Genomic DNA, 19,044 nt, shown 5'->3' on the forward strand with positions numbered 1-19,044 from the left:
AGCGCCGGCAGTACCAAGCTGATTGATAATGTCTTTAAAAGCCTCGATATGAGAGTGCATAGAGGTACCAACCTTATATTGAAGATTCTTCAAACAAGTTTGGAGATATAAAATTTCGGTGACCGATTTATTCTCAAACGTTGAGATAAGATACTCCCAAATAGCATGAGAGGTTTCCAGATGAAAGACATCCAACATAAGTGAGTCAGGAAGTGCAGACAATATATAACGACGAGCCGCTTTGTCACGATGAATCCAATCAGTATGATCAATTTTCCATTGTTCAAATAATGGACCATCAATAATCACAGAATTGTTATTCATCACATCAATAGGTTGAACTGGGCAAGACAGGTCACCCAAAACAATATCAAATAATTCGTCACCTTCAAGAATTAACATCATCTTTGCTTTCCACCCAAGAAAGCCTTGTCCTTGGAAGAAGGGAACCGAACGTTGGCCAGACGGATATCCATTAACAATTGCGCAATTGGCCATGCCTGTATGTCGAGAGAAAACAAATAAGATGAGATCACAGAATCTGCAAACCATGATCAAGACGAGCGTAGTTGAGACGCATGACAATCAAAATAGGGATATGCACGTAAGAACGACAAAAAGTATTGAGTGACTAAAAAGAAAGCCCGAAATAGAGAGGCGTAACGTGCAAGACGAGATGACGCATATAAGAAAAGTGCTATTTCGGTCAAGCAAAGAACGTGAACGATAATAAAACATCGCTAAAAATAGCAAGATGTTTGCTTGTCGTAATCAACATCATTAACGAAGACGAGCGATTAATAAACTGTAATTGGGGATTAACGAACTGTAATTAGAAATACAGTTTTAAATAAAAAATCACAGATTCGAGCAGAATTGCTGTCTTGAATCGTGAACTGTTATAACTTTTGATCTAGAACTCCGATTGACAAGCGGTTTTGACAGGATTCGAGAGCACGACGAGAGCTACGCACCTGGACTTGGTTTTGTTTTTAAATACAAAATTAACTAATACTTCTAATTTGAACAAGTTCATGTATCAAATCATCACTTGTGCAAAGAATTCAATCAAGTATGAACAATGAAACAACTTATCTTCCTTGTTATTGCTACGCATCCATAGCTCTGATACCATGTTGAGAGAGAGAGAGAGTACGAGAGAGATACACAAGATATGCTCCCAAAGAATGATTCATATTGATGTAGAGTTAGTATATATAGGTGAGACCCAAGTCAAGTGAGAGATGATATATATAGTTGTAACAAAAATAATTAGTATCTACACTCCCCATCAAAGTTAGATGTTCATGCATATTTAATAAGCTCCAATACTTGCTCACCAAGTCTTTCGCTACCAACCCATTTGGCAATGCATCTCAATGTCAAAGGTGGGTTCCCATCTATGTTGGACTTTAGAGGGATCAAATTTCCCGCTTCTTTAATTCACCATTGATAATGAAAGTGCCTATGTAGTGAGGAATATGTAATCAAGTACTGAAATATAATGTTAGTCCTAGGCACCCTACATGACTACATATCACCTCTATGCACATCGTCCACCAGATCCCAACCTTCTTTGAAAATAGATATGAAGAATGCTTCACCTATACCTTTGCAAATGAACATAGAAGGGCAATGATACGGATTAGTTGCCTTGAAAATATGCATGAGAATTTGAATTGGCACAAACAGAAAGGCCCACCAATCTTGAAGCTTTGGAGAGCTTCATGGAGTTATGAATATCCTTTAACATCTTTGTTGATAGCAATTGAATTGACCATTGCTCAAGAATTGACCACTCAATTGTGTCGAATAGCGAGCAAGGAAGAAGTTCAAGATTACCATATGGATTCAAAAAGATAGACATCATCTTGTGTCAACCCACATCACAACGCCACAATGCCATGGCATGGCATCTTGCGATGCAACCTACCATCTAAAGGTGTGATGTGGCTTTCCCATGGCACATCTATCACAAAAAGGTGAAATGTAGCTTCCCCATAGTAGCGACAACCCCAAAGCCGAGGCACGACTTATTCATGACACACCACCTAGAGCCAAGGTGCAGCTTCCCACAACAACATGGAGGACAATGCAAAGAATGCACCCATTTCACCTACAATAGTTGAAGAGAGGAAGAAGAGAAGGGGGGCAAGAGTAGACAAAAGCCTAAGAAAACAAGGTAATCGCATTAGAGAAGAAATTAGAGAGCACGTCATGCCTATTAAATTTGATTTGAAAGAGCATGCAAATGAAGGAAGAAAATGATGAAAGATGAAGAAAAAATTAAGAAGAGCAAGGGTACATGGAGTGAATGAAACAACAACAAGAGAAGGAGAAGAGACACAAACTACAAGAGGAGATAGATAGATTGGCAAATAGTCCAGCTATGGAAGAAGCACCTAGGAGGTCTCAAGAGATGAAGAAGGACAAAGAGAAGGAATTTGAAGTAGGAGACAAGAAGAATGAAAAGAATAAAGACAAGAGACAAGGTACCAATGATGGAGAGGAGAGTGAGAGTTTAGGAGATAACTATGGAAAGATCAAGATGCCCCAACCCACCAAGTACAAGGGAGAGAGAGATGGTTTGATTTTGAAAAGTGGATTGGAGAGGTAGATAGGTACTTGAAGTATGCTAGCATCATTGAAGAGAGGAAGGGATAAGTGGTAATCATTTATGTCAAAGAGGATGCAGCTAGTTGGTACTTGTTGGAGCAAGAACAAGGTTGTACCATCTTCTCATGGGAGAAACTACAAGAGGAGCTTAAGGATTGCTTCATCCCAAAGATTGAAAAGCTCAAGGTCAGATGAGTGGAGAAAAATCAAGCAAGCATAAGGGAAGATGAAGGAAAATGTTAGCAAATATAGACAATTGATACTACAACTCCCAAAGATGGACATAAACACAAAATTGTGTGGATTCCTATTCTACATGCAGGAGTGGGCCAAAAGAGATGTAGAGAGACAAAAACCAACAAGTCTACTAGCTGAGGCCATGAGAATGGCTGAAAGACTAGTAGATTTGAAAGAAAGGAGAACCACCCAAGGAAGCCGATCGAAATTCAGCACCAACTTGACCACCAACTCTTGGACCACAAGACCAAATCGCCCAAGAGGACCCATCTCAAAAATTAGAAGTTAAATCTCAAGGGTGACCCTAGCCACATCACAATCCCACCTTGGTACTAAGGGGAGCATTTGGAAGGTGGGAAAACAATCACTATAGACCAACTCCAAGCATATCTTACAAGTCAATAGCGTCAAATACATCATGATGGATATCTAGGCCTCAACCACAAGAGTTAGATGTTTCAAGTGTGGGGGACAACACTACCAAAATAGATGTCTCATGGAAGACATAGCATCCACAAGTGGACCTAGAGTAACAACAGCAAGTGCTTACAAAGGAGAGAAGCCAAAACCCCCGTGCATTTAGGAGATCCCCAATGGAAGTGAGGAGAGCCTAGATCACTCAATAGTGTGCGCATCCCCAATGTATGGTAGCACGAGTAGCTGCAGTGCACCACTTGTACTTGAAGGGAAGTGTTAGTAAAAGGATCAAGAAATCATGGTGGATACACGAGTGACTCACAATTTCATCACGCCAGGGTGTGCAACAAAGCATGCACATGTCCAAGGCCCCATAAGGATTAATAGTAACTTTTGTGAAAGGAGAAGCAAAGTAAGTGAAAAAATTGTTTGTAGTGCAAGTGGAAGCAAGGAAATGGAAGGCTAGACTCAATTTTCTAGAGATACCTATGGATGACTTTGAAGTCATGTTGGGCCCCTGAGTTCTATGACAAGTATGTGATTGCAATGTTCACCAGCAAGGAAGTCAATGAGATGCTGCTAAATATGCAAGGAGGTGTATGAGTGCCGTGTGAAAGAATGTAACTCCTAGGAAAAACGCCAATCAAATTGCAAATGAAGAAGAACAAACCAAGAGTCTCTTGCCAAGCCACAAAGTCAAAATTTAGCAACCCAAGAGCTCTAGTTGCAGTCCACACAGCAACTTGTCATAACCATCAAACCTCGCACAATGACCTGGAATGCCACATAGGTGGAGAAATATATAAAGCAAGGGGATATGGTGTACCTATGCATGCTAAGACCCATGGAAAAGGAGGTAACCAAAGGCCCAAAACTAGAAGTTGGCAACAAAGAATTAGAAGAAGTGCTTAAGGAATATGTAGATGTGATGCCCACAAAACTAGCCAAAGGATTACCCCCCAAAAGAGATGTAGACCACAAGATCAAGTTGATCCTAGGAGCAATCCCACCCACCAGGGCCCCATACCGAATGAATCACATTGAATTGGTGAAATTAAAGAAGCTGTTGGGGGCAAAGGCTCTTTTGCGTAGCCGCCCGTGTATTACTACACTGACAGTACCTACCACTGCACATTGCAGATGGCAGGTGCCCATCACCATCACTTTATTCTTTATTCTTCTAGTGATAGTTTGAATAAAGAAAGGCCCGGTCACACATTGTGACTGTTGGAGTTCCCATTTTGTCTCTCTCTCTTTCTTGCTCTTGCTCTCCCACCATAGCTCTTCCAAGCAAGCTTCGATCCTTCTCATCTTTCAACTAGTATCGGAGCATGGATTTATGACTACTCAAACTTGGTTTGTGACTCCTTCAGCTTCCTACTGATTACCTACACTCATTGGGTCTCCTTCCCGCCAGGCCATAGCCAACTCTCTCAAGCTCCCGTCACTCCCCGGCTTCTCGAGCACCTTCACGGCCCCTTTGGGCACTCATAGGGAATTCCAACAAAGGTATTCATTCATCTTCTTCAGGGTTTCATGCTAGTTATAGGTCTACATGTTTGAAACGAAGAAGGGGGCATCACCATTGTATCTTGCTGGCTCCATATCTTGACATAGGCCTTTGTGGGGCACCTTAGGCGGCTTGTTGTGTGCCTTCTTTGACACCCCCTTGAGCTTCCTACCACCCTGACTAGCACAAAAATGTGAGAAGAAACTCCATACAGTCAACATGAATTTGCACCAGTTTATGGCAGCTCCTGGATAGCTCATCCTAGTCTCATTGGCAGCCTCATTTGGGCATTATACACTTGGTTTATGCGTGGCATTTGATACCAAGCCTTGTCATTGAGCATTGATGTGATTTACTTTAGGTTTGGGACTGCTATACATAGTTTACAAGCAGCCCATAGTAGTGCCACATTAGCATTTTATGTCTGGACCACTTTGGCATTAACATTGGTTGCCCGATTGGTCCCGAATGCTCCCCGAATGCTATGTGAATGTATGCCTCTAATGTGAGATGCTTTTGGGGCCTAATTTACTCAGTCATGGATTGTTTTTCACATTCCACAGGCAGCCCAAAACAGGGCAAAGTCCCCCTATCATTACATTTTATGCTTATGTTACATGGTCATTTGATACCCGATTATGCCCGGTTGGTGCAGTTGGTGCCTATACATATGGGAAAGTATGCCTTTGGCTTTGAGCTTGGATTGAGCCACTGTTTGCTCAGTTTTGGACATTTCTTTACTGCTGGAATATTCAGGGCTAAATCTCATTTGCTTATGTTTGGATATGCCTATTGGATTCGAGCTATGACTTGGATGTATACATTGATGTAGTGACTCTCGAGGATCGACATAGAGCTTGGATTTTCTCTCGGATCATTGGTTGAGCTTGAGCTCACTTCACATAGCATTTGGATCTCTGTCTTTGATGTACTTATGGTATGTACTTTGTTTATGTCTGACCGGTCTTGATATGCTTGGCTTATGTCACTTATACATGCTAGTTACATTGTCTTGGAGTTGATTGCTACTACGGCTTACTTGGGCTTGCGGGATATCTCATTGATGCTTGAACTTGGACACTTGTCACGAGTGCACTCTTACATGCTTTGTTCGAGCTTTCTAACTTGACATTTACAGCTTTTGTGCTAGTGGGAGCGTCTTGATACGCTTGACAGACATATACAAGTGGGTTTATGCTACTTGAGCATTCAAATACTTGAGACTGGGATCTTCACTTGGATGTTGCATGGTTGATATGCCGTGGTCCTCACAGATGTACTTGGGCTGATTTGGGCTTTGCACTTCTTGAGCATACACCTATTTGTGTCATGTCTTGCAAGTGTTGTGTACACTTTGCCCTATTACACAGGGGGTGTGCCAGCTTACTGACGAATTCATTTGACATGCTTGGGTGTTTGCTCAATGTCCGTATGACTGTCACATGCTGATTTATGCTCTCTTGATATTGCTTATGCTTTGACAGATAGTGGTTGACTTGGTACATTCATTTTGCCTACATTTTGCTCTCATTGTACCTAGCTGTAATTTATTACAACAAGCAGTTATACATGGACTGTGATGTATTTTTCATGCTAAATCATCCTAATTTATGTACTTTTGATGGTACTTGGTGGGAAGCATCATTAGCTATCAATTCATGGTCATTTTGCCTTGTTTTTTGTGGTATTTTGGCTATTTACAACAGAAAACAACAAGTAGTTTTGAACTGTCTGCACCGTTTTGGACTACAGTATGGCTTCTTCGTCCACTAACAGTGCTATCTTCAACATCACTAAGCTTGATGGTATGAATTAAGCCTATTGGAAGAGCCAAGTTTGGCAGGTATTGGTGCAAAAATCACAGATAAAACCACTAAGGTTGCATGGAGACCAGCCTGAAACTATGATTGATGACGAATGGATGGAGCTTGATGAGTTATGCAAGTCCACCCTCATCTTGTCTCTCATTGAACAGCTGCATTACAATGTGGTTGAGGAAGCACATAGTGCTTGGCAGCTTTGCAATAAGATCAAGAACCTCTATGACAAGAAAAGTCTAGCAAATCAAATGTATTGGTTGAAACAGCTTATGGATCTACGCATGAAGAAGAATATGACGACATCTGCTCATTTAAGAAAGTTCCATGCTATTCTCAAGAACTTGACTTTGCAAGGCATTACTTTCAATGATGAGGTTACTCCATTGTTTTTTCTTGGGACTCTGAGTGGGTCATGGGATGTATTCTGCACTGCCTTATGTGCTCCTACTACTATTTTGAACATGGTTGATGTAGAGAGTGCTCTTCTGTGCAGGAAGAGATCAACTGTAAGAACTTGGATTCCTCTCGTGTGTCACATGCTTTGACTGTTAGAGGCAGAGATGGTATTGGGAAGAATGATCGTGGGTATGGACATGGTAGAGACTCGCAAAAGTCTAGGTCTAAGTCACGTGGTAAGTCGCACAACAAGTCTCATGGGAGAAATGCTAATGTGACATGTCATCATTGCGGCAAGAAGGGTCATATATGCCTGCAGTGTCATGAGTTGTGCAATGAGAAGTGCAAAGAGAATGGGAAAGACAAAGTACAAGAAAAGTCCTCTAATCATAGCATTATGCCTATGAAATCCAGTGTGAAAATCAAGGAGATAAATGTCATGCAAACTTATGACTCCGATGGGGAGTACATACTTGTAGGTGGTTCTTGTGATGTTACACCGTTGACCAAGGTTCACTCTATGTATGCGAAGTGTGGGCTTTTGGATTCTCGTGCTTAATTTCATGTTACACCATGCCGTGAGTGGTTCCATTCCTACCGCACTGTCTCTGGTTCAGTTTGCTTGGGTGATGACAAGTCACTTGCTATTGTTGGCATTGGGGATGTACAGCTACAATTCTCTACTAGCAATACTTTTCTGTTATAGGATGTACGTCATGTATTTGTGCTTACACGCAGTCTTATGTCTACAGAAGGACAGCTTGATGATGCTAGGTTTCATGTCTCTTTTGGGGATTCTGTCTGGAAGATCACACGTGGCAGACTTGTGCTTGCTAGAGGTGCCAAGGTTGGCAACCTCTATCCTCTTGTAGTTGATGGGTCCTCTATTGACCATGTTTTGTCAATGGGTTCCATCCCACATGTATCTCTTTGACAATGCCTATTTGGGTCATGTCTTTGAAGGGAATGAAAATGCTTTTTGGTTTGTAGTACTTACTGCCCCTTGACTATTCATGTTTTGATTCATGTGAGCATTGTCTTTATGGCAGAGAGACTAAGAATACGCATAAGAAGTCTAGTAGGACACGCATGGGTGAGCCCTTGGCATTGGTACATTAAGATATCTATGGGCTCATGCCTTGTCAGTCTATGGGTGGTGCAAAGTGGCTTGCATTAATTGAGAACCAGAGTAGGCTGAAATGCCTTAGGACTGACAATGGGGGAAAATATGTGTGGTGTGCCTTTGAGCAGCTATGTGATGAGAGGGGTATTAAGTGTTAGTTGACCGCCCCCTATACCCCACCCTAGAATGGTTTGGCTGAGCAGATGAATAGAACCATCCAGGAGCATGTACACAATATGTTTAGCCATGCAGGCCTACCACAGAGCTTTTGGGCTGAGGCAGTCAATACAAATGTGCATATCATAAATAGATCACCTTCTAGTGGTTTGGATTTCCAAGTTTCAGAGGAGATATGGACTAGGGAACCTTCGCCTTATGTGCATGTATGTGTCTTTGGATGTAAGGCATTTTTCCATGTGCCCAAGAACAAGCATAGTAAGCTGGATCCTAAGAGTGTCAAATGCATTTTCCTTAGCTATGAAGATGCAGGCAATATGGATTACCGCCTCTAGGATCCGCGGGTGCAGAAAGTCATCCGCAGCCATGATGTAGTCTTCTATAAAGACAATATGCATAGGTGGCCTGAGAAGGTGGTAGAGATACACAGGATTATATTCCAGGTGGAGCCATGTGCTCCTGTATAGCCAATTGGACAATCTGCCAGCTGCAACAATTGATACACATGGCTAGGGTGTTGGACAGGATGTTGAACATGCAGCAAAGCCTGTAGTGAGATGGTCTACTAGAGATAGACGTCCACCTACTAGATTTGAGCCAGATGCGGGAGAGCCTCTCACCTATGATGAGGCTATGCACATGTGACAGTCACTCCTGGGAGAGAGCTATGCAGTCTGAGATGGACTCCCTACATAAGAATATGACTTGGGATTTGGTTGCATTGCCTAAGCGCAAGAAGGCTTGGCCATGCAAATGGGTCTACAAGCTGAAAAGTACCCCTAGGCACCCCAAGCCAGCTTATAAGGCAAGACTTGTTGCTAAGGGCTTTACACGGGAGCATGGAGTTGAGTTTGATAAAGTCTTTTCTCCTATGGTCAAGATGACCACCCTACACTTGGTTTTGGCCTTAGTTGCACAACTTGACTTGGACATGTATCAAATGGATGTTAAGGTTACATTCTTGCATGGGGATTTACATGACGAGATATACATGGAGCAGCCTAAGGGCTTTGCAGAACTTGGCACGGAGCACCTAGTATGCAAGTTGAAGAAAAGTCTTTATGGCTTGAAACAGGCACCTAGGGAGTGGTATCACAAGTTTGATGCCTCTATGCAGTCACAAGGCTACAACATGAGTGCTATGGATCCGTGTCTTTACATGAAGAAAGCCCATGATGGCTCATTGCTTATTTTGGTACTTTATGTGGATGATACACTGATAGCAGGGAAAGCTCATGATGAGTTGGATGCTCTTAAATCCAAGCTGAAGAAGAGCTTTGAGACGAAGGATTTGGGATAGGCCTCTCACATTCTTGGTATGCGCATTAAGTGTGACAAGCATCAGGGACTACTATATCCTTCACAGAGGGAGTACATTCATAAAGTCCTTGAGCGTTTCCACATACAGGATGTGAAGCCTATTGGTTGTCCATTACCTTCTTATGTGAAGGCCTCACATGCTTATTGTCTGCAGACAGATGAGTAGAGGTCCGAGATGGCCAAGTTCCCTTATGCATCAGCCGTGGGCAGCTTGATGTATACCATGATAGCCACTTGACTAGATATTGCCTTTGCAGTTGGTGTTGTGGCACACTATATGGCTACACCTGGCAGGAAACATTGGGATGTCGAGAAGGGTATCATGAGGTGCCTAAAGGACACAGCATATATGTGTATTTGCTATGGCACCCAGGATATAGGGGTTGTGGGGTACATAAACTCCGATTATGCAAGACATGTAGATAGTAGGAAGTCCACTTCTGGCTATGTATTCACCTATGCTGGAGGTGTTGTCTCTTGGATGTCTAGGGTTCAAAAGTATAATGACCTTTGGATGCTATACCTACGTTGCATTTGGATTCTATGAGTGCTATTCAACTAGCCAAGAATCTTGTCTTCCATGCGAAGATAAAACACATTGAGGTGAGGTATCACTTCATACGTGGGGTCATGGAGGACAGGTGTGTTGACCTTATCAAGATCTCCACTGACGAAAATCCTACATATCTGCTCGCGAAAAGCCTCACTACTGAGCACTTTGCCTTCCTTAGGAGACTGATGGGCATTAGATGAGATGACATTTTTCCCCATCCTATTGTACATGTGTACATTGTATTGTCTTTTCTTTTTTCTTTTCACTCCTCACTAGGGCAGCTTCATCTTTAAGTGGGAGGTTGTTAGGGGTAAAGGCTCCTCTGCCTAGCCGCCTGTGTATTACTACACTAACAATACCTGCCACTGCACACTGCAGGTGGGGGCGCCCGTCACCGTCACTTTATTCTTTATTCTTTTAGTGACTGACAGTTTGAATAAAGGAAGGCCCGGTCACGTATTGTGACTGTTGGAGTTCCCATTTTGTCTCTCTCTTTCTTGCTCTTGCTCATGGGAGAGTGATCAACAAGCACCCTTTGACTTGGAGTGTATGAGCCAAACACTCATACTCAAAGTGCCAAACTTCACCAAGCCATTTGAGATCTCAACAAATGCATCTAATAATGGCATCAAGGGAGTATTGATGCAAGACGGTCACCTCATAGCCTATGAATCCAAGAAATGCATAGACGCAGAAACTTGGTGGAGTACTCATGAGAAGGAGATGCTAGTAGTAATACATTGCCTTAGAAAGTAGAAGCACTATGTACAAGACAAGCACAACCATTTTCACGAATAGCATCTCTCTCAAATACTTCCAGTCACGACCCAAGTTGTCCACTAAACAAGCCAAATGGTTGGACTTCCTGGTAGAATTCAAAATGGAGATCAAGCATAAGCTAGGTTCCAAAAATGCACTAAGTCTAAAAGCAAACTTAAAAGTAGTAAGCATGGCCAACAGTAACTTCCTAGAGTTAGTGAAGGAGACCCTAGAGCATGACAAGGAAATACATAATCTATTAAAAGAAGTGAAAGCTTAGAAAACACTGCATGACATGTATACACTAGAAGAGTGGATCCTTTTTGTGGACAAATGGTTGTAAATCCCCAATAGTGTGGAGCTAAAGAAAATCATCTCGCATGAGGTGCATGACAGAAAACTAAGGGGACACAAAGGTCAAAGCAAGTCCCTAGAGGCCTTAAGGAAACAATTCTTCTAACCAAACATAGAGGAAGTTACAGACTATATATCGACTTGTCCCACTGACCAACTACCAGCGAAAGCTGCATGTATTAAGCCAAGTGGCTTACTTCAAACAATACCAATGCCAAGCCACCCATGGGATATCATCAATATGGATTTCATTGTGGAACTCCCAGAATCCCATGGCTATATTATCATCTTTGTACTAGTGGACTACTTCTCCAAGCAAGCACACTTCATACCTACCACGCCACCATTGAATGCATAGAAGGTAGCCCACCTCTTTCTCACTCCTGTCTTCAAGTTACATGGGCTACCCTTGGCCATTGTATCACATCAAGATGGTTGCTTCATGAGTGACATGTGGAAGGAACTCTTCAAGACTCTAAAAACACAACTCAAATTTTCATCATCCTTGAACCTAAAGATAGATGGGCAAACAAAACGAGTGAACGAAGGGGTTGAAGACTATCTCAAAAGTTATGCTTGGGTAGACCAAAAAGATTGGGCCTTGTACCTTGTGCTCAAGTTCCACTACAACAATTCAATCCATTCAACAACAGTTTACACGCCCTTGTGAGTTAGCCACAAGGAAAGAAGTCATCACACCATTGGCCTTAACCTCAAGAGCTGCCAGAGCAAAGGATCAAAATGCAAAAGACTTCTTAAGAAAACAAAGAGAGAAATTCAACAGTCGAGTAGAGTTTGGAAAAGAGCAAAATCATCATGACGAAACAAGCAAATAAGAAGCATAAAGCAATTCTTTTCACGAAGGGAGACATGGTCCTTGTCAACTCCAAGCATTTGTCCTTACCAAAGAATATAAGCCCCAAGTTCAACTATCGATACTATGGACCATACTGTATCACCCAAGTTCTCAATGAGGTCACCTACAAGTAAGACTGCCAAAGAGCATCTATGTACACAATGCCTTTCATGCACACCTCTATGCAAATTCTACCTAGATACCCAATGGGGGTGGCACGTTCCACTACTTCATTCCAATGGCCCCTTTAAAGTAGAAGCAATCCTTCAACAAGGGCACAAAGGTTACCCCCCAAGTATTTTGCAAGTGGAAAGGGCATCCTCTCAAAGAATCTACTTGGATTTTCAAAGCGAGGGCTTACGAACACAACAAAGAGGCCTTTGCTACCTAGCTCAAGGAGAACCCCAACAATACTTCCAATGTACCTTCAACCATTACTTAGATTGTTATAGAACTTTGAAGCCTCCACTCCTCAAATGTGATTGAGTTTGATACACAAGAACAAAACCAATAAAAACAAACATCGGCCAACTTGATAAGAAAAGTTGTACTAAGACCCCAAGTCATAGTGCAACAAACACTAACCAACACAATAGAAAAGGCTATGTTGAGACCCCACTAATGAGTTTACAGACACTAACCAGCTTCATAGAATGAGCTGTGTAAAGACCATGAAATGTCAAAAAAAAAAAAAAAAACACCCTTAGATTACAAAGGATAGCAATCCATTGTGCAAGGGTGTGTAAGAGCCATGTAGGTATACCATGGCATTGCCTACAAAAACACCTATATGAATAATAGTAATGACTCTAAGCCCTACTTGGTTTCTACACTACGTGACACCCCATAGCCAATGGTGAACCCTCACGCAACGTCACTAGGTATGGTCCTAAGATATGCCTATATTCTACCATTCCTTTAATTGAATAATACAATAGTATACCTTGCTCTCACATATTGTGTTACCTTTCTATACAATGTTGAGTGATTGAGTGCAAGTGCATTATGAGAGAGAGAGAGAGAGAGAGAGAGAGAGAGAGAGAGAGTGTGTGTGTGTGTGTGTGTGTGTGTGTTATATAACATCCTTTAAGTCTCCTCATAAACTATTAAAGCTAAAAAAGGTATTACATAGAGCATGATCCTAAAATTGTTTGGCATACAAGGATTCATTTTAAGAATCTTTCACATTGTATTAGTATAGATATCAAATATCATGTGATCTAACAAACTTACCTTTCAATCAAAGCTAAGTCTTTATGAATTCATCTATGATGACTTGCCTTCTTAATAGTAACCTACAAAAAATCCTCTTTCCTAGCTCCCTTCATCTTGGCTATCTCACTTAATCATGCTTTGGGTTGAGCTAGTAGATTTAAACCATCAAATGTCTCCAAAGTTGATTATTTAGTTGCTTGGCTATTCACCATGTGATAATCATGTTGAATCCTTATTTCCCTCATTTTGGTCTAGGCTTGTCTCCAAAGGGTTTAGGCACCCCAAAGTGGATTATATCTCAATTTCTGACTAATTTATGGTGTTGGTCTTACATGCCTATGAGGCATCTTGAAAACATCAATACGATGTCCTTTCATGCTCTCTCATGTAGGCCATCTTAAACACATCAGTAAACGGTTCTTTCATTTTCTCTCTAGCCTATATGACTCCAAACAATTTCTTTCATTCATTCTCTCTCTAGCTTGTGTAGCTTCAAACATTTCTGAAAATCGTCATCATCTAGACTAGTACTAGATCTTATGTTTCACCTTGCATAGAATTTCAAAGTTTGGCAAACAGACTTTATTCCCTACCGAAAAATGTTTTCATGGCTCGTTCATTTACCTTGTTTCTTTTTTAAGCTTCCTTCCATACTTCATGCACTTATCTTCATCTTCATCTTTAATCTTATTATTTGCATTCACCTCCATCACCAATGAATCTCGGATTAAGATGAATTAAGGCTAGAATGCACCTGCAGGAAACAACAGGTTGAAGTAGCAACTGGCCAAAGACTGATAATAGAGACCGATATGTGCAGGATTCGCATAAGCCTGTGCATACACACACTTGCCACAGAGATTTCATCAATTTTCTGCTGAAATGTGAGGCAGCTATGACATCTAATTTGAAGGGCCTCATCTAAAAATTATAGCTGCTGGCTGTAGACTGTTGTGAGCTTTATCACTTTTAACCCCATCAACTCTCATCAGGAAATATTTTGCCTGGCACATCTCCCCACCTATCTCCTCGCGAGATCTGTACCATCCATAGCAATGTATATGCTAGGTTTCCCCTACCTATCTCCTCGCAAGATCTGTACCATCCATGGCAATGTATATGCTAGGTTTCCTCTCAGAGGTCATAACATAATATTATACAGGAAAGCATTTTTCTCAGCTAGCTAACTTTTTCTAGACATTTACAGCTTTGGATATGTCTACAACTGCTTCGTTCCCCAACAAAGCATTTACTTCTTCAGCAAGTACACACATTCTATAGTTTTACAGGCTTGATATGTTTGCCATCTGCTTAGTTCTGCAACAATACATTGACTCTGGCTCAACTTTTTGCACACACCCTGAATGAACCCTCACATCCTCGACAAAACCTGACCATTCAATTCAATACTTATTAAATTCGTAACCTTCATAGCTGTTCCTCATAGGGCCTACTGTTTCCAGCCAGTAAAAGGGAAGGGAAGCGGGTGGGAAGAGGGGGAAGGGGCCACGGGCAGCATGTGGTGAATAATACAAGGCACACAGCTTTATTATCTCACAGCATACTATAGCTTTGAAATGCACAATTGAATAGAAAAACTAGAAATCCATGAGCTTAAAGAATTGATTGCCTTTCAGGCATCAGATAAATTAGTAGCAATCTATGATTCTTTCATGAAGGCCCCTTGAAAAGCCTGGCATGGTTTGTACGCGTGCTATAGTAAATACATGCTGTACATATTTGACATTAGGAACTTTATCCAACAATACTTGCTCTTGAACAAAGGGGGCCCAGAACTAGTATGTACAAACAGCTGAGCCCAACACTGTACAGTATGAACACCTAAGAATGTAATGTACTGGTTCATAATCACCAGAAGAATCAATGTACACCTACAAGTTCCCTTGCCTGCACACAAACAAAAGATCAGGTTCCGCCCTGCAAACTAGAGATTCAGAATAACTCACATCGTGGGCTGCCCCGGCTCACTCACCTAATTACGCTTTTTGGACCGGAGTTCCCTCAATTCATCTCTGATGCGTGCTGCAAATTGAGAAGGCATAGTAATTCAATATAGAGGCTCAAGTAGGTAGCAAATTACAACAAAAATCAAGATCCCTTATATTGCACATTACCTGCATCAATGTATCGCTCTTCAGCAGCAGCCATCAACATGCTTCGCACAAGCACAAACTCCTCAGCTTCAATGCAGGCTTCAGTCTGAGGTCTGCTCTTGGACAAGACACCTTATTAGAGGAGAAAAACCATATCCAAGAATTTTAGATGCAATTAAACAAGCAGATTAAGTCTGAGGACTACACCTGTCGAGCTCAGTGAAAACTGACACTCCACCAGAGCGCTGAGTGCGGGAAGGTAGCCTTGCAGGGTCACTAACAATTCTTACTCCATCACCATAGGCAAGCTGCCGATTGACTTGAATAGGAACCTACAGGTGCCATAAAAGCACTCAATAAAATAGACCTCAAATCCTCAGGTAATTGTCAAAAACTGCTGCTTCAACTGCACCTGGCATCTTGCTGCAATGTTGATTGCATCAGATGGTCGCAGGTCCAAACTCAGTTCTTGGATTTCCTCGCCAACTTGCTGAAACAAGAGGAAACAAACATGTTTAACATTTAAATTCTTCAGAAAACACCTATAGAACAAAGGTGATATTACTCTAATCAATTCACCACTCAAACCAATCATATCCTGAGCCACAACTGTGCAAAGATGTCCACTTGTAGACATCGGATGGTCAGTGGTCTAAATCACCCATTAGCTAAAATGAGTAAATAAAAAGATATGACATCAGTCCAATCAATCCAATTCCTTTTCCCATTTGGCCTTTCCTAGACTATGCCTAAATCTAGTTAAATACTCAAGCATATACTGTAGTTGCAACTATCCAAACCATGAAAAGCATAGTTGGCAACATTAGATGATCAATCTGTGACAAGCAGTTCACCGCATACAGAGACATAGATAATGCACTGCACATGTATCATTTAGCAGATCGCTTCATTGTAAGAACAGAACCTATTGTTCTAAAGATTGAATATCACCAAAAAGTTAATTAATGTAACTAAGCTGGCAAACTTGCATTGTGAAGAGCAGAATGGAAATTCTTGGAGATAACAACAACAGGATACAGCTGTAAATTTGCTATGGATTTTCAACATCCAAAAAATAGAAGTCAAACAGCTTTAGAAGTTTATGCGACTTGGTTAAACTTTACAACGTACATGGCCCAAAATGTTTCAATGTAAAAACTGTACCTTCGACAAATAGAGCTGTGCATAGTAAGCCTCCTGAACTCTTCGTGTCACCCGAACAAGTTTGGCCTAAATATCTCAACAAAACAAATGGGAAGTCTCAACCAGAAGGGGAGGCAGGAAATCTAAACATTATCCACCAGTCCAGCAACAGCCAAACAAATAGGGAGGACAATACCTTATATCCCATAAGCTCAATCATATTCCTAAGCACTTGATAAATAGTGGGCCTAGCCTGCAAAAGGTGCAAACACACGGATTTGGTAAAAAAAAAGGGCAACCACCTCAATACATGTAAAAAGTCACTAGGGATCTTATCATGTATACTTACAATATGAACATTTCGAACAGCCTCCATTAGCATCGTGCATGGCAGCTCCACTGAATAGGTGAAAATCCCAAGAAGATATCAGGATGAAAGGACATACACAAGAGAAAGACAAAGATAAACATAGCTGCATCAAGCGACCCACACAAATCGATGACAGGTAGCAACCTAAGTTTTCAGACAACCAACGCAAGATTACATGAAAAGTCACCCAGGAGAGCCAAAATGCAGAAGTCCAACTACCCTGAGATTAGGGAGAGTGACATACACACAATGATTGGAAGTAAAAGATCGCTGCCATCTTCCATCTTCAGAACAATAGCAGGTTGGGGAGCATAGTCTGGTAAGCGAGTACCATCAGGGTTATTATGTACACATTTGATATACCTTCCATCACGCATCTTGATGAGGAACCCCTCAGATCCGCTTTTGACTTCCACTGGAAGTATCGAAAAAATGGACTCATTAATGAAAGAAATACAACTCTCCATGTCAAAAACTGTAACAGATGATTCTCTGTTAATATGTGTACTTCATACTCAAAGTAGTTCGTGCTCTAACAGAAGAATTACGAGTCTCCATGTCAAATAATGTCCAGACGACACTCTGTAAGTTTATGCCTCATACTCAAGAGTAGTTTATGATCTACACGGACGGTAATGCACATAAACCCACTCCGATGTTAAAGTCCCAATTAGCAGAACCTCAAAAGAACAGCTTACGATGCAGTAAAACTTCAAACGCAATACTCCACACACACACGCACACACACATGCGCGTGCCCACGCGCACACAGGCAACACATTCACATAGGCAAGTGGCAGACATAGTAAAGATGGACAGCATAAATCTCCTCGTTACTGCAAATAGAAGACATAATTGAATTTGAGCTTTCTCTTTAACCACTCACCAGCTTCAAGGACGCTCGACTCGACGTAGTCCTCGTCTTTCTCGCTAAATCCCTCAGCGCTGCTCCCACTTCCGCCCGACGATGTGCTACTGCTGCTGCACGCTCTTATGGTGAGAACTTGCGATCCAAGTTTGCCGGACGACTGGTTAATGGCAGCCACTCTGCGCACCCTGCTGCCCCAGAGAGCAGTCCTGCACGCGCTGGCCCTGGCTCCTGTACACATTAGCCGCGGGAAAGGCTCGTGCTTGGGGTGCGTGGCTGTGAGAGCAGTACCGCCGCCACAAATGACAGAACCCTGCAACGCTGCCATATTTCGGTGTTGGGGGGGGGGGGGGGGGGGGGGGGGATGAAGGAAGAAGGGCTATTGGAAACTAATATGTACACACGGAAAACTACACACAGAGAGAGAGAGAGAGAGATAGAGAGAGAGAGAGGAGGGATGTAGGGGGGTGGGGAAGGGGGACGCAGGCAAGGCCGGCAGCGGATTGAAAGAGAAGAAAGAAACATATACATGTACATATACATACACAAGGGATGGATTTTTGGGTAAGGGAGTCTGATTGGATGAGGGCGACCAAAGGTGAGGCTGAGAAGAACCTTAATAATACATACTAATTTGAATTGTAATTTAGCCAAAGATTGTATCTAATCTAACCTAATAATAAAAGGAAGGAAAATGCATTGAGATTTTGTTCAATAGTCAGTTTTCCTAATTTAGAATCCATGTAGTCGTGGTATTTCATAAAAGTTAAAAAGATCCCCTCCTGCACCTTTTTGAAGATATCATGTTAGATACCCCCCTTTCCCCCTGACCTCCTACTCAACCAACTCTTTTGTCCCCACCCCTCCCCACCTACACATATGCACATGATAGCCTATGCTCCTCATTCCTTCCAACTTGCATCCAACATTTTAGTGTTTCAATCAGCCCCCCCCCCCCCCCCCCCCCCGTGTAGGCCTTTTAGATAGTTCCATAAGCTCCCTTAAGCCCCCCACCCCATTCCCAATGAGAAAATAAGGGATCCCTATAATGTTTAGCTTGTAGATAGATGGGTGAATGTTTGATTGATCAAGAATAATGAGTTTGAAAAAAATTAGATGAATATAATGAGAAAACCCTATTTTTGAGTTGTTTTTGGTCGAATTTTAGAACGATTTATGTAATTTTTTGTATACAT

The 19,044-nt window shown here is 41.8% G+C and overlaps 1 protein-coding gene across 1 annotated transcript; it reads right to left on the reverse strand.

The window, feature by feature from the left end:
* Positions 1-14,967: 14,967 nt before the first annotated feature.
* LOC148027991 (bifunctional nuclease 2-like) lies at positions 14,968-18,205 on the reverse strand. Its single transcript, XM_087689676.1, has 10 exons — positions 17,867-18,205; positions 17,225-17,395; positions 16,960-17,009; positions 16,807-16,863; positions 16,632-16,697; positions 15,880-15,957; positions 15,675-15,799; positions 15,489-15,580; positions 15,347-15,396; positions 14,968-15,261 (listed from the first exon to the last, which is right to left on the reverse strand). Exons 1-9 carry the CDS (start codon positions 18,174-18,176, stop codon positions 15,347-15,349), a joined length of 999 nt encoding a protein of 332 aa, XP_087545802.1. The 5' UTR covers positions 18,177-18,205; the 3' UTR covers positions 14,968-15,261.
* Between the last annotated feature and the right edge of the window lie 839 nt (positions 18,206-19,044).

The sequence above is a fragment of the Lygodium microphyllum genome, chromosome 12 (genome assembly GCF_053477565.2).
Source record: "Lygodium microphyllum isolate KBCC chromosome 12, Lygodium_microphyllum_v1.1.10, whole genome shotgun sequence".
NCBI lineage: Eukaryota > Viridiplantae > Streptophyta > Polypodiopsida > Schizaeales > Lygodiaceae > Lygodium > Lygodium microphyllum.

Excerpts from the sequence above, each read along its gene's own strand:
- LOC148027991 (XM_087689676.1), bottom strand. The coding sequence starts at position 18,176 with ATGGCAGCGTTGCAGGGTTCTGTCATTTGTGGCGGCGGTACTGCTCTC. Across the intron at positions 16,698-16,806 it reads TTGAGCTTATGGGATATAAG|GCCAAACTTGTTCGGGTGAC; the intron begins GTATTGTCCTCC and ends TGAGATATTTAG. Across the intron at positions 15,397-15,488 it reads AGAGCGATACATTGATGCAG|CACGCATCAGAGATGAATTG; the intron begins GTAATGTGCAAT and ends CTCAATTTGCAG.